This window comes from Paramormyrops kingsleyae, chromosome 17, assembly GCF_048594095.1.
Source record: "Paramormyrops kingsleyae isolate MSU_618 chromosome 17, PKINGS_0.4, whole genome shotgun sequence".
NCBI classification, from domain to species: Eukaryota; Metazoa; Chordata; class Actinopteri; order Osteoglossiformes; family Mormyridae; genus Paramormyrops; species Paramormyrops kingsleyae.
Window position 1 is genome coordinate 2,772,048 of NC_132813.1, and position 16,312 is coordinate 2,788,359.

A 16,312-nucleotide genomic window follows, 5' to 3' on the forward strand; every position below is an offset into this window, starting at 1 on the left:
CATATAAATTGTTGTCACCGCGTTCGAAAAAAGCAGAAGAAGAGTTCGCAGAATTAGGTTCCAACCGGATCCCGGTTAGCTGTCTGAAATGGGTCATCTTTCTCTTTAAAGCAGTAAAAAAAAGACATATTCTCTGTAAAAGGGTATGAAGTCTACGGGCATCGCCTGCCCAGTCCGGCTCCTGCGTTACCCGGTCGATGCCGGTACAGACACCGGAGGCAGAGATGCCATCTCCGGCTGCCGCTTCTGCTTCTGCAGAGGGATCGAAATGAGATTCATGCCCGGCTCCCTCCCCTGTAGTGTGATATAAAAAATGTAGGCAGGAATGATTTTCTCTCCTCGGTGCTCGATTGGCTCCGAGGCGTCCTAACACCCAGCAAAACGGGGCGGGGACGAGAAGGAGGGGGGAGGGGGGGTCACAAAGTTGCTCAGTTGTGCACGGCACTCTGATGTGCCGATCGGAGGAATCTCTGAATGACAGTCTTTCTAACGCGTATATCATTTGCAAAAGAAAGTACTCGTGTGCAATGGGAGAGGCTGGGGCGATCTAGGGGATCAGATTTTACTGCGTCTCTCGGACTTACACGGGTCAGGAGCAGGAGAGCTGTCCGCGTTGCGATGCACTGATGCTGTTACCCCCCCCCCCCCCCCCCCCATAGGGTAAAAAAATCTCATACGGGCGAGCGCCTCGATGCGCGCTCCCGACGCAGCAGTGAGCGTGTTCGGCTACCCATACCTCCCCCAATCGCCACCACCAACGCCAACAGCCCTTCTGCTTCACCCCCTCCTCCCGCAGCACTTTCGCTCTCTTTTCTTCAAGCTCATTTCCATGACGTCTAAAAAGACCTGATCGGGGGTGGTGGTGGCGGTGGTGGTGGAGGGGGAAGAGAAAACGATTCTCCGTTATGATCCTGCATCCAAGTGATGTGCTTGTGCGCCGGAAAGGGGGACACAGCTCCGGAGCGCCGAGCTGCGGCTTCTCGCCGCTGCACTGTTGAGCTTTCATCGGGGAAGCGGACCTGCATCACAAGCAAACCTATAGAAAGGAGGCATTGCATTCCGATCACGTCTTCGCTTTCCCCCCTCTCTGTAGCCTCAACCACAGTTGGAGTAAGGAGAGGAAAGGCACAGCAGAAGAAGACGGAAAGATCCGGCCGTCTTTAAACTAGTCGTTTTTTGGGGGGATACTCTTGAATTCCGCCGCAAAAAAAGGTGAGCGCCGCGCGCTTCCGTGAAACCGTGATACGCTGCTATGTGGGAGGCGGAGAGGATGCTGTAAACAGGATTAATATACATTAAAAATGCGAAAACCGAAAAAAGCTCCGTAATGCGCATTATTTGCGCTTTACTTGCTTTTTAATTTGACAACTAGTGATGTCATTTGAAAGGAACTATGCTCTTATAAGTAGGGTAACGCTACAAATTTCATCATAGGACTCTGTTCGTGCCCTTTTATAATTTCAGTTTATCTATGTGTTAGTATTGTTTTTTTTTCGCACAGCATCCAATTCTCGCGTAGTGCGCGTACTGCTTTTCCTTCTTGCTCCTGCCTTATTTTAATTCCTTTACATGTCTCTTTCCAGGCATCAGTCGGAAGCCGCCTGTATTTTCTCCAACCCGGAGAAGGAGATGTAAAGTTGGATCCTATTGAAACCGAGTAGGTATACGCTAATTACATTAATAATTATTCGTTCCGGAGGTGATGTTTTTACCCTTTGGATTATCAGAAGGATTCGACATGGAGACAGTACCAAAAAAAAAGCACAAAGTGCTCTATTCATTTGCAGTGTGCGGTCACTTCCCCCTCCCCCAAGGAATGGAGAACATGTCTGGGAGACTTGCGTTCAAAAATAACTTTTAGTTGTAGGTTTAGGATCTATGACCGATGGACCGAAATCGCCACCAAGAGCAGCCGGGATGCAGGCAGGTCGCCATTGGTGCGAAGATCCTTCTTCAAACCGCCTAAGCCTTATCAGACTCAGCATCGTTGAGCTGTTTGCGCCCCCCCCCCCCCCGCCACCCCCCTCCCTCCAGACCCGCCGATAACAGGGCATCGCCATCCACGCTAATTAAGCGCGGTCGCTCCACGCAAAGCGGACGCATCTCTGCAAAGAGAAACGCTCCCTCATAAACACCCCCATACTGCGAGGGCTCCGACAAATTACGGGAGGTAAAGCGATGACAGGTACCGGGGAATGAGAATGCCCTGCCTCTAGTTTGCCGGAGCAAAATGCACTTCGGTTCGCGATCCCACGAGCCCCGGCTGCTTTTTCCACAAGCTCCGGGTAAGAAATCATGAATTTCCAAAAAAAAAAAAAAGCGCACTGTCATTAATTTACGGAATATCGCAGCGAAGTGGTAGCTTGACGCAGGATTTATAGGACGGGATCGGTATGTTATGTAATAAATGCAGGTGGCTTTTCCGTTCCTGCCTGTATCGGCATTCGCGTCTAGTTATTTATATTTTTAAATAGCTGTGTAGCCTGCCTTGCGGTGATTGATTTTCTGCTCAAATTTATCACCTCATATTCGCTTAATTGTTGTGGACGTTCTAGTTAGTGGCCGTGCCGTTAGTATGCCTAATTTCAGCAATGACAAGTAACTCCCGTGTGCCCGGACACTGCCTGCCTAACTCCTGCTATGTTTTTCAGTGCTGTGAAGTGGCTCTCGGCCGTGGCAGCGGCAGGTCTTCCAGGCAGGATGCTGTGGGTTACTCTGCTAAGCACAATAGCTTTGGGATGGACTACGCCGATTCCTTTGCTGGAAGACTCAGAGGAGATAGACGAGCCTTGCTTCGACCCCTGCTACTGTGAAGTGAAAGAGAGTATATTTCACATCCACTGCGACAGCAAGGGATTTACAAACATCAGCCAGATCTCCCAGTCGTGGTCGCGGCCCTTTAAACTCTATCTGCAGAGAAACTCGATGCGCCGGCTTTATTTCAACAGCTTCCTGCACTTGAACAATGCCGTGTCTATTAATTTGGGGAACAACGCGCTGCAGGACATCCAAGCGGGGGCTTTTAATGGCCTCAGCGTCCTCAAAAGGCTCTATCTGCACGAGAACAAACTGGAGGTGTTTCGAAACGACACTTTTCTGGGATTGGAGAGCTTAGAATACCTACAGGCTGATTACAACGTCATCAAACGGATCGAGAGTGGGGCTTTCCGCAACTTGAACAAGCTGAGGGTCCTCATCCTGAACGACAACTTGATACCTGCACTTCCCAATTTTTTATTCAGGTCGGTGTCTTTGACGCACCTTGATTTGAGGGGGAACCGGTTAAAAATCCTCCCTTACAAGGGGATGCTGGAGTATATCGGCCGCAGCCTGATGGAGATCCAGTTGGAGGAGAACCCGTGGAACTGCGTCTGTGACATCGTGCAGCTGAAAACGTGGCTGGAGAGGATACCCTACACAGCACTGGTGGGCGAGATCACCTGCGAGCACCCCTTCCACTTCCACGGCAAGGACTTGAGGGAGATTAAGCGGAGCGAGCTGTGTCCCCTACTCTCGGATGCCGAGGTAGAGGCCAGCTTGGGCATCCCCAGGTTGCCCTTCAGCAATGACAACGTATGGCCCACCAAGCCCTCGTCTATGCTCTCCTCGTTCCACAACACTGCCTCCTCTGTTGAATACAAGGAGAAACATAAAACCCCAACCAAGCGGCCTCGGGTGCACAAGGCTCCGCCGACCCCGCGCAGCATCTACCCGGGGCCCAACCAGCCGCCCATCGCTGCTTACCAAACCAGGCCGCCGATTCCAATCATCTGCCCGACCGGGTGCACATGCAACCTGCACATCAATGACCTCGGGCTTACTGTCAACTGCAAGGAGAAAGGGTTCTACAACATATCCGAACTGCTTCCCAGACCCCTGAATGCCAAAAAGCTGTATCTCAGTGGGAATTTGATACAGAAAATTTATCGGTCTGACTTCTGGAACTTTTCCAGTTTGGATTTACTACACTTGGGCAACAACCGCATATCCTATGTGCAGGAAGGGGCCTTTATAAACCTCCCTAATTTGAAAAGTCTCTACTTGAATGGGAATGACATTGAGAGACTGACTCCAGGGATGTTCAGAGGTCTGCAGACCCTGAGTTACCTGTACTTCGAGTACAATGTCATACGAGAGATCCAGCCAGCCGCCTTCAGCCTGATGCCTAACTTGCAGCTCGTGTTCTTGAACGACAACCTTCTGCGCACGCTCCCCATGGATGCCTTCGCCGGCACGTCGCTGGCCAGGCTCAACCTGCGCAACAACTACTTCCTGTACCTGCCTGTCAATGGGGTTCTGGAGCACCTGCATTCCATCGTTCAGATCGACCTCCACCAGAACCCTTGGGAATGCTCATGTGACATCATCCCACTCAAGCAGTGGATAGAGAAGCTTAGTTCAGTCATTGTGGTGGGGGAGGTGATCTGCAAAACGCCCGACTTCTTGTCCGGGAAGGACTTGCGCTCCCTCGATGCTGAACTCATTTGCCCTGAGCTGAAGTTCTCAGCACCTTCTCCCGGCGCCCCTGACGACATGACTTCAACCAGCGACTCTGGCCTGGGGGACTCTCCAATGAGGGCGAACATACCGCTGTCTGTGCTCATCCTCAGCCTCCTGATCCTGTTCATTTCGGCTGTCTTCGTGGCCGCCGGACTCTTCGCCTATGTGCTGAGGCGGCGTAAGAAACTGCCCTTCAGGAAGCGGCAGGAAGTCGACCTGACCGGAATCCAGATGCAGTGCCGGATGTTCGAGGACCAGCCAGCTGCCTCGCCGGAGAAACCGCCAGGCCATGTCTACGACTACATCCCCCATCCCGTCACGCAGATGTGCAACAACCCCATTTACAAACCGCGCGAGGGGGAGATCGAGGAGCAGTTCACTGAAACGAAAGAGAATAGCAGTAATTATCGAACTCTGATAGAGAAAGAGAAGGAATGGACGATGGCAGTATCCAACTCCCAGCTGAACACCATCGTCACCATCAATCAGTCGGGGGACATAGCAGGCTTCCACGAGAACGGGGTGCTTTGTCCCACGGTAATAGACAGTCAGAGGCCAACCCCCACAGTGGGGTTTGTGGACTGCCTGTATGGCACTGTTCCCAAATTAAAGGACATGCACGTGACACATGCACATCCCCCGGGAATGCAGTACCCTGATTTACAACAAGACGCCAGACTTAAAGAAACGTTGCTCTTCCCGGGGAAAGGCTTTCCCGACCAAACCCAAAGCGAATACCTCGAGTTAAGGGCCAAACTCCAGACCAAGCCGGATTACCTCGAAGTGCTGGAAAAATCCTACAGATTCTAACCACGGAGAATACATCAACTTTTCCATAGCCCAAAAAAAGAACAATGGAACAAATGATCAAATAAAGCATGATGAAATAAAAATATATAAAAAAATTTCCCCCAGTCGCTTTGGAGGAAAGGCCATACTCAGATATTCAAGAAGTGCCTTTTTCAGAGTAGCCAGCAATGTTATCAGTCCTTATTTTTATACGGAACAGGTTGGTTTGTGCCGAAGGAGGCGTCGGGAGTTCTAAGCTTAAACACTTATCCGGGCAGCGGCGAGGGGACGTCGCTCGCGCCTTGGTTACGCGCTCGAATGGGACGTCTCGCGCACGGAGGACGCCTCGAGGCCGGGCACAGTTTGTAGATTATTGCAGTTTGCTGCATGCATACAACTGCAGGGGTGGGTATCGCTCAAACTATCATCCACATATAATAGAGATACTGCAACGCATTATTGTTCAGTGGTCTATTTGATTTTATATATTATCAAGGACAAGCGAGTTCTCTCTCAAGGACGCACCTAAGGATCAACATTTGTGAATATATTATGACGCTCAAGATTTTATGGAGATCAACGCACTTTCTTAAAAAAGCTTCTGGATATTATCACTAACGGCTTTGTAGGAAGCACTTTTAATGTTTTCTCTCACAAAGATTTGAAAAAAAAAATGTGCATATATTTATTCTGTAATTTCAGTGAAAATTGAATTGTAAAGGTAACGTTAAATCAATGTATAGTGACTCTGCGTCTGGTTAATCCTTCTTAATAAAATCTATTAAAATCAAATAAAGGTGCTAAAACATAATATTTCTGACTAACGTCAAAATACTGCTATGCCAATATATCGCGGTAGGTAAGCTGGAAAATATATGCTCCGTTTTCATTTGCCAAATACATATAAATATATTTAATGTGTGATATATGTCGCTTTTTTGCTGTTTAATTGAATTAGATTTTGGATGTGATTTGGTTTTTGAGGACAACCTGTCTATGAGAGAAAACTAGAAAACAGCAAATAAATATACTTTAACAGAAATTGCAATATATAATATTTTAAGTTCATGATTAGTTAATGTTTACCCAGCGTATTTGTAGGATTTTGGTTTATATACGCGTTTTCAATCTTGCGCGGACTCCGTCGCTGCAACGGTCAGTTCTCATTGTCTCCAGATGAGGGCGCCGACGAGACGTCCACATTCACAATGTGCCGTTCAGCTCAGTTTAATGTCCGTTCAATGTCAATGCAGGAATATTCCAAATACTTTGGGAAAAAACGAACCGTTTGTTCCTCTTTTGTGGACAGCCCCGCGAAGGATTCTGGCATAGATTTCCAGATCAGTTTCTTAAATCTCTTTTCATAGAATAGAGAGCTTCGTCTAAATGATCTCCGTCATAATAGTGACGTTTTATTATGCTAAGTCAAGCCAGCTGCGGGGTTTCTAACCTGCTTCCATACAAATCAGTTAAATACTATTGCTTGAAATGGCGTAACTTCTGCGCATGGCTTTTTCGGAGGCATTTGCACCATACGAGGTGAGGGGCAGCCTCAGCATAATGAGAGGGGACAGGTAGTGTGAAGTGTATTTTTCATTATAGACACTTTTCAAGGTCTCCCGGGATTGCGTCGGAGAGCCGCTTGGCACCGCATGGCAGCCTGATTGTTCCTAAGATTGCCGTGTTGACAGAGTGCATTTCAGGGAGGGAAAAATATTGAAATGTGCGTGGAGCTGAGGGGGAAGTGACTCTTAATGAATTGGCTTTCAGAAATGATGCAGTACTCATCTTTTCGGGACTTAAAATTTGCTTTTTGTTCCATATTTTATGACCGCGTTTCGAGAAAGGTCGCATTCACAAATTGTTTCATACCGCAGTAACCTCTGAAGGCAAATAAATAAATGTAATAAAAATCACCAATAGTTCGATAACAAATAAAACGCGGCGTATGTAATTATACAGTATTATAAGTATAATAATAGCCTTATTCATTAAAAAGTAATATTTTAAAGTAAGAGGTGTGATAAACAGTAATGTTCAAATAATCAGTCTTTATAAAAGTAAGTCAAATGGGCCGCTGTGTCTTGATTATCTAATTGAATACTTCCTGATTTTTTTACACATGGGGAAGTGCGCTGTTTATGTTTGTCGTGGTATTACTAATTTCCTGATTGGTTTCTGTTAGTAATGCTTAGTTACGTACCTGCATGACTGCTATGGCATGGTTTGTTTTTGGATGTTATATAACCCAAGTGACCTACACTTATCGGGAAATAGCCAGCATAATGTGGCGGGGGTGGGGGGCACACACCATTTGAGCTGTGAAGCCACTGAGCGGGTGTGAGGTGTGTGTGCTATGCACACTCCCCCCATCACACGTCGCTCGTACCCCCCTCCTCCCTTGGGAATCTTGGCACTTTCCGCTCAAGGAGGCCGGACACTAACCCCCATTGAGCACTGTCACAGATCAGATAAGAGCAGAAGGACAGAAATAATCCCTCCCTCTGTCACAAAGCGCTGAATGACAAAATGGACACTAACTAATCGCTGTCCCTTCTGCTCACCCGAGGAAAGAGAGGGAGTGAGCGGCTCCCGCGGCAGTAATGATGCCTCTCTCTCTGCTCCTTCATGGCTCCCATCAATGCGAGCCGTCTAACTGCTAATGTTTTCAAAGTTTTTATTTGCATTTTGCCAACTCAGTCATATCTATCTCTCCTTGGGCTGTAGTTGTTTGTTCCCGGGCTGTCAGAGGCTTTAATTAGCTAGAAGATGATCAGACAGGGAAAAAGGACACAGCTTTGGAATTTAAGAGGAGAATGTAGCCATGGTGATTAGTGGAATGATTCTGTAAACCAGAGAAGGGAGATGTTTGGTGGAATCTGAAAGGAAGTTGTCTGGTTAGTGGTAGTATGTGTTTGTGTCGATTGCAGTAAGATGGCTGCACAGCTGCGTGTGTCCAGGCGTCCTGGCTGATGCGTGTGCATTTACTCACATGCGCCATTGCGTGTCACCAGGGGATGCTATGTGGGGGCGGAGCGTGGCCCCTCAGCTACGGACGGTCTAGGTGACGCAGAAGTGGCGTCTGTGTGATTCTGTCTGTGAGTGTCACGCTCGGGGGTGTTTACACGCTGTCCCGAAAAGGGGGATGCTGTCTGCAGACCTCAGAAAGCATGCTGTGATCCACCAAGGCTGTCATTAAAAAAAACCACACAATCCTCTCTCAAATTCTCCCTCTGGAATCCTATGAGGTTTGTTTTCTCTCACAAACTTATAATTTACAGATCAGTCTGGAAAGGATTCTTCAGAAAAAGCCTGGGTGCAGAGGAGAGTGGGTTCCGTTGTTTTGGGCAGATAAAGTAGGTTTGAGTGCCAGGTAGCTCTGGTCCAGCTCATTTCCCATGGAGGTCCACACTAGGCCTCCAATATGAATCCATCCACAGGTGTGATGATGGGTCAATCATCACAACATACTCATCACCAGTGATTAGTCAATTGCTTAAAAAATGGCTAAGCAGTGAGAGCCTGTTTTTATGTTTTTTTTCTCAATATTAAGCAGTCTGTTTGTGATCTGATGTGGATTTTAGACTGTACCCTGTGCAAGCCTCGAGATTGTCGATCGTCTTTTTTCCCAGCGGAACCCATGGGGGCAGATGGACGGCTGCCCTCCTATTGGGTCTGTCTGATCTGTGAAGCCCCTCCCTTGATGTTTGTGGGCGTGCCTGTTTCTGATTGGTGGTTTGGCTAATACTCTTATCCAAAGCAAATGGCATTTATTTAATCCATTAATGCAGCTGAGTGTTTTACTGGAGCAGCTCAAGTTCATTAAGTGACTCCAGAGGACATGGTTGGCACTCCTTGCAGGGTTCCAAGGACAGACTGTCCCGCGTCCTGAAGGCCATAGTGCCACCAAGGTAACACTAGGTGGGCGTGGTGATTCCCTGTTCCCAAAACATGCTGCACACCTGAGGGTTATGGCCTTATTTGGGGGGGATTTGTGGGTGTGGCCATGAACAGCATGCTAACTGTGTGTGGGTAATTTATTTCCTGTGTGTGTGTGTGTGTGTGTGTGTGTGTGTGTGAGTGTGTGTGTCTGTGTGTGTGTGTGTGTCTGTGTGTGTGCGTGTGTGTGTCTGTGTGTTCATGTGTGTCTGTGTGTGTGTCTGTCTGTGTCTGTCTGTGTCTGTGTGTGTCTGTGTCTGTGTGTGTCTGTCTGTGTCTGTCTGTGTCTGTGTGTGTCTGTGTGTGTGTGTGTGCTTGTGGGAGGTGTGTGTGTGTGTGTGTGCTTGTGGGAGGTGTGTGCTCATGTATTTTCAAACACAGCAGCATCATTAGCGGATATGTTGCTGACATTTAGCTGCTATGCCGTGTCTCTGCCTTCCAGGGGAATCTGACAATGCAGTGTTAGCAGAGTCGGGGCTGAGGGGGCGACCCGGACAGGGAGTGGGGGGCGTGTTGTAAAGCATTTTTTGGTCAGCTTCAGTCCGGAGCTTTCCATCTGGGTCAGCAGCACGTGGTGAATCCACAGTGCAAACCGCTTTTGTGTTCAGGGCCGGACTGCAGAAAAGCCCCAGCTTTCGTGGTTAGGTATTTATCTTAATTTTTCACTTTTGTCATTTATTGCATTAATTCAAACAGTCACAGTCTGATCCTGTGTGATCTTGGCACTCTGATAATTAAACTGCGTAATGATGCATCGCTCCTTATTGTTTTTAAGAAACACATGCATCATTACTAACGTCTAAGCACATACAAAGGAATGGTCACGTAAGACTGGAATCATTTACCTTGCGGGCGGTTATCGTGCCAAGCAAGGAAGCCGATTGGTCAATTAGCGTAGGAGCGGCTCGCCCGAATCGCTGGTGGTTTTGTATGGATTTGCTGATGTGCATCGCTGTGTGATGATCTTAGCATCCAGCCTTAAAGCCACCAAGCTCCTTGAGAAGCTGACCTCTGCAACCATGCTTGCTAAGGTCCTTCTCCTCCGTTTTAGCATCTCTTCCCCCCCCCCCCCCCCCCCCCCGTGTGCCAGGCCCATCCAGTATGTACATAACAATTACTCCAGAAATAGCTTTGCTGAAAATGTCTTTCAGTCGCAATGAAGGAGATGTCATTGTACAATGAATTCCACTCTCTTTGAGGCAGTCACACCTAAAAATGGAGAAGTTTAAAACACAGCAGTAGCTGAAAGGATCGCTGAGCTCCTCTGGACCCCGATTGCAGGCTTTGATGTTTGCAGCCCGTTACCCATTCAAGGTCAACGCAAGCCAGCAACCCAAAGTACAAATAAGAACCAAATGCCTTTTTACTATGGACATGCAGTGACATGTCGCTGTTCCATGATGTCAGTAATGAAAGCGTTCATTTGCCGCAATATGAGCAGCGGCTATTCGCTGCGCTAATGATGTGCATGCATATAATCTGATGAGGATTAGGGTGTCCAGCAGAGCTCACACAGCCCAGCGGTACTGACACACTGCATAGGGGATGTTATGTTTCTGAAATGGAGCACTCTCACTCACTAGGGTGCTGGGGGGGGTTACTGGATGGCACCGCTGTCCCTGTCCATGGTCATGAAGTGACACGGTGTCACTATCCATGGTCCTGAAGTCACACGGTGTCACTCTCCATGGTGCTGAAGTCACACGGTGTCACTCTCCATGGTGCTGAAGTCAAACGGTGTCACTCTCCATGGTGCTGAAGTCACACGGTGTCACTCTCCATGGTGCTGAAGTCACACGGTGTCACTCTCCATGGTGCTGAAGTCACACGGTGTCACTCTCCATGGTGCTGCCCGTGGTTCTGGATAGCAGTGCTGTCCCTGTCCGTGGTCCTGAAGTCACACGGTGTCACTCTCCATGGTGCTGAAGTCACATGGTGTCACTCTCCATGGTGCTGAAGTCACATGGTGTCACTCTCCATGGTGCTGCCCGTGGGTCTGGATAGTAGTGCTGTCCCTGTCCATGGTCCTGAAGTCACACAATGTCACTCTCCATGGTGCGGCCTGCACATCTGGATAGCAGTGCTGTCTCTGTCCGTGGTCCTGAAGCCACACGGTGTCACTCTCCATGGGGCTGCCTGTGGTTCTGAAAGATATGCTGGCATTGTCCATGACACAGAAATACTATAGTAATACTCTGTATGATAGTAAAAAGCTGTCCCTGTTCATGATGCTGAAACACCAGTGGAATCCTCATGGTCACTGCCTGGGGTTGGGTTGAGTATTGTGTCTGTTACTATCTAGTATTAATACTATGGTGCTGTGTTGAGTTCCCAGGTTAAGAATGTTCAACTTATACAAAACTCATGCTTACAAATGGACTATTGTAGCACATATTATTATTAAAACTTTGTGGTTAAATACAATGGTTCATAAGAAAAAAGTCAAGCGCTACTTTGTGACACTCATGAAAACATTGTACAGCTTCAGTGGTTCATCACTGAAGAGTATTTTGTCTGTTACTGTCTGATATGTATAGTTTGTTGCTCAATTGAATATGCTGTCTCTTATTATCTAATATTAATAGTGTGGTGCTGGGTAGAGTATGCTATCTGCTACTACCTCATATGAATTATTTGGTGCAGAGTTGAGTATACTGTCTGTTTTAATATTATATTAATAGTGTGGTGCTGGGTTGAGTATGCTGTGTGTTACTGCCTCATTGGAATAGCATGGTGCTGGGTGGAGTATGCTTTCTGTTACTACCTCATATGAATAGTGTGGTCCTGGGTAGTGTATTCTTTCTGTTACTACCTCTTATGTATAACGTGGTGCTGGGTAGGGTATGCTTTCTGTTACTACCTCATTTGAATAGTGTGGTGCTGGGTAGAGTATGCTTTCTGTTACTACCTCATTTGAATAGTGTGGTGCTAGGTAGAGTATGCTTTTTGTTACTACCTTATTTGAATAGTGTGGTGCTGGGTAGAGCATGCTTTTTGTTACTACCTTATTTGAATAATGTGGCGCTGGGTTGACTTTGCAGTTTGTTACTACATCATGTGTATTATATAGTACTTTGTTGAGTATACTGCTTATTACTATGTGTACTTCACACACACAAAGCACTCTGGGATGACTGTATATTCTAGCTCCGAAATTCTCATGTTTTTCTGACTAACTGGTCTTACATCAGGTGATGTAACATCTGACACTTAAGCAGATGAACAACATCTGTGTCATATGTGTTTGTGTAACTTTAGAAAGTGAATGTTGCTCTGGATGTGCCCTGCTTTGACTGTGTATGTATGCACATGTGTGCTTGCTGGTATGTGCATGGGTGTTTGCTGATAAATGTTGGTGCGCTGTGAAGTTCCCATCTCAGCGGGATCGCTTTGAGTGATTTGCTGAAAGCGCTTGGTGTAAAGCGTGCGAGGAAGCCTGAGAGAGGGAGCGGACTGTCACGGCAGGAAGGAGAAACTGCTCTCATGCATCTGCAAGGAGAGCTTCCGTTTGAGGATGAAGCTGAGGCTGAGACTCTGAATGTGTGCACCTTCCCATGCATCTGTCACACCTATTAGACGCCTAATACATCGGTATTTATCAAAATGATGTGTTTGTCCAGAGCAGCTTCCATGTAGCTCTTACATGAGATTAGATCATCAACATGGTACTGCTTTCATGCTACAACATGCAGTATAACATGATAAAATACTTTACATTACATAATACATTTCTGCCACATAATCTTGTATAACATGACTATATAGGATAATACTGTAAAATATGGCAATATTACATAACGCCCTGTATAATACGATATAGCACACAAGTTCAGTGCATTGAGTAGGGTGGTGTCAAGCAGACAGGTGTAGTGGGTTGAGAATAGAGCAGGTCTCTCTAACAGAGCTGCAGCTTCAGTAGGGGTTGAGAGAATTGAAGCTGGAAGGATTCTTTCTAGGAAAGGAAGACTGGTAATTGGTCAGGCGGAGCAGCGTGGAGAAGGTGAGGGTGGAGGGGTTTTGGGGATGTGGAGGAGCAGTGTGGAGAAGGTGGGATGGAGGGGCTTTGGGGATGTGGAGGAGCAGTGTATAGAAGGTGAGGGTGGAGGGCTTTTGGGGATGTGGAGGAGCAGTGTGGAGAAGGTGCGATGGAGGGGCTTTGGGGATGTGGAGGAGCAGTGTATAGAAGGTGAGGGTGGAGGGGTTTTGGGGATGTGGAGGAGCAATGTGGTGAAGGTGGAGGGGCTTTGGGGATGTGGAGGAGCAGTGTAGAGAAGGTGAGGATTGAGGGGCTTTGGTGATGTGGAGGAGCGGTGTGGAGAAGGTGGGGATGGAGGGGTTTTGGAGATGTGGAGGAGCAGTGTGGAGAAGGTGGGATGGAGGGGCTTTGGGGATGTGGAGGAGCAGTGTGGAGAAGGTGAGGATGGAGGGGCTTTGGGGATGTGGAGGAGCAGTGTAGAGAAGGTGAGGATGGAGGGGCTTTGGGGATGTGGAGGAGCAGTGTGGAGAAGGTGAGGATGGAGGGGCTTTGGGGATGTGGAGGAGCAGTGTGGAGAAGGTGAGGATGGAGGGGCTTTGGGGATGTGGAGGAGCAGTGTGGAGAAGGTGAGGATGGAGGGGCTTTGGGGATGTGGAGGAGCAGTGTAGAGAAGGTGAGGATGGAGGGGCTTTGGGGATGTGGAGGAGCAGTGTGGAGAAGGTGAGGATGGAGGGGCTTTGGGGATGTGGAGGAGCAGTGTGGAGAAGGTGAGGATGGAGGGGCTTTGGGGATGTGGAGGAGCAGTGTGGAGAAGGTGAGGATGGAGGGGCTTTGGGGATGTGGAGGAGCAGTGTGGAGAAGGTGAGGATGGAGGGGCTTTGGGGATGCGCAGGAACAGCATGTAGAGATGTTTGTGTGTAAAAGGGAAGTGAATTCAGTGAAGGAGACCTGGTGCTGTGTTGAGTGCTGTGTATGATGTGACTGTTGATGTACAGTATGTGGGGATGTGTTGTGTATGCTGGTGGGCGTGTTTGTATGGACTGAATCGACCTGTTCCATCTGTACCAGTTTTTAAGTAGCTTTACACTGAGGATTTTCTTTCCCCAAATGAATCTGAGCAGCCGGGTGTTGTTGCTGTGTATCGTGAATATTTTGAAAATGCACATGTGTTCTGTATGTACACACTGCATACTTTCATTTTTTTATGCCCTTTAACTTCCTCTGCTTTCCAAGGTCTTCGCATTTCTGTTTGAGATCTTGCTTGCTTCGTTCCTCTCCTGTTGCCTGACCGAGGAACACACGAGAAGCAGCATGCTGTGGAATGTTCTGGACTTGTTCACACGTGGCATTTCGCAGCCCGGTGACAGATTTGTTCTGCTGTGTGACTTGTGAGGAATTCCAGGCAGAAAAATAAGCTCTCTCCAGATTTTTACAAGAGATCGGAAGTAGAAAATAGGAATTAATCAAGGCTAAGATAAGGCTGATAAAGGAGGCCAACAAGCCGCGCTGATGCCCAGCTGAGCTGAGCTAGGGTCCACGTTCTCCAGAAGAGCCCACAGTGAGGAGGACAGCGTGATTCATGCCCCTCTCTGTCACACCTGACAGCTGCGCTGAGCTGGTATGGGGCAGTCATTCACCTTCTCTTCTTCCTGCTCCTGTTCCTGTTTTAGCAATGATGCCCATCTCTAACGGTTCACAGAAATGCTATCCACTTCCAGCCAAGCTCTTGCCCACCAGCGTCTGCTCGTGTGATGGATGGCTCAGAAATGAGAGCAGGCTGGGCCATCCCCCCCCTCCCCCTTCATTTCTGGACCATGCTGCCATATCTGGGCACTGGCGTGCATGGGGCCGATCACTTCAAATGCTGGTGCGTTATCCTTGGCCTGGAGTCTGGCAAGGGGAATTGCATCGGGCAGTTGAGGCGAGGTTGCTGGTTCCTCATTAAGACATCAATAACAGGGAAGAAGAGGTGCAGATCAGGAGCTCAAAGTGGCCAATCCAATGCTGTAGTGGCTCTGGGGCTCGTCGGTCCACCTTGAACCTCTTGTGCTGGTTTTCATTAGCTTGACCAACAAGCTTCCATTCCAAACCTTTGCTGAATCCTTCGATAATAATTTACATCTCATTAGTGTGAGGTACAAAACAACCTCCAAGTGATGCTGTACATGCAGACCTGGGCATGTTTTCTGACCAATTATCTGCAGTAGATGGACAAAGGATTCCTTGTCTTTGCTGTCTGCCGGCCCTCTAATGGATGGTGTCATTCCCCAGGGATTAAACTATGTATGTATGGCATGTGCAGGTCAGAGAGGCAATCTCAGTCTTACACTGTACATACATGATCTGTACACATTGTCAGGCATGTTCAAACCCACCCCGAGAGTGTGTGCATGCGCGTGTGTACGTCTTGCAAGGGTCGTGCGTGCTGTAGCGTGCGTCCCTTGCTCTGTAGTGCCGTGTGCTGTGTGGGTACGTGTTACTTTGTCACTGTGAGTGTAGGAGGGAGTATTTGGAGCCTAAGGAGGTGTTTAAACTCCAGCTGTCTTCCCGAGGGCCGGGCGGAGGAGCCGAACTTTAAGCGGAATATCAGAGCGATCTGATGAGTTGGGGCTGAGGGGGCCAGGACCGCCTCCTCCTGGGTTACAGTCGCTCTGCATCCCCGCCTTCCTGAACAGAAAAGCCATGCAATGTGGCTGCATGGGAGTCGCCTCCAGCTGCAAAACCCAAGCAGAAGACGGAGGACTCGTGCCAGAGGCTGGCCAGAGGAGGAGCGACACATCTGCCAGGACTGTCTAGGTTAGGAAGGGTCCCAAACAGGCCGGCACTGCCCAGATGCCGCTTCAGGCAGAGGGCCGCAGCTGGCTGTGAAGTGCGGCACTTTGGCGTTTAGAGCACGCCCTGCCTATATGGAGGCTGCCCACTGGCCACTGGCCACTGGGATGATGCGCGTTTATTAGCCGCCCATCGAGGGCTTCTCCTGCTCAGATGGTCGCCTGTTTGCGTTGCCATGGAATCGTGGGTATTTGAAGAGGGCCGGACCCAGCTAACATATGGAGGTTAGCCTGGGTAAGGCCGGTATATCTGTGCGTGCGTGCGTGTGTGTGTGTG

The 16,312-nt window shown here is 48.5% G+C and overlaps 1 protein-coding gene across 2 annotated transcripts; it reads left to right on the forward strand.

Annotated features, from left to right (window-relative positions):
- Positions 1 to 711: 711 nt before the first annotated feature.
- slitrk3a (SLIT and NTRK-like family, member 3a) lies at positions 712 to 6,100 on the forward strand. Of its 2 annotated transcripts, XM_023792403.2 has the most exons (3): positions 712 to 1,212; positions 1,584 to 1,657; positions 2,652 to 6,100. In XM_023792403.2, exon 3 carries the CDS (start codon positions 2,701 to 2,703, stop codon positions 5,308 to 5,310), a length of 2,610 nt encoding a protein of 869 aa, XP_023648171.1. In that variant the 5' UTR covers positions 712 to 1,212; positions 1,584 to 1,657; positions 2,652 to 2,700; the 3' UTR covers positions 5,311 to 6,100. The 2 variants fall into 2 exon arrangements, with proteins under 2 accessions (XP_023648171.1, XP_023648173.1); XM_023792405.1 differs by lacking the exons at positions 712 to 1,212; positions 1,584 to 1,657 and adding an exon at positions 2,089 to 2,285.
- Positions 6,101 to 16,312: the final 10,212 nt, after the last annotated feature.

Coding starts and splice junctions, on each gene's coding strand:
- slitrk3a (XM_023792403.2), top strand. CDS start 2,701: ATGCTGTGGGTTACTCTGCTAAGCACAATAGCTTTGGGATGGACTACG.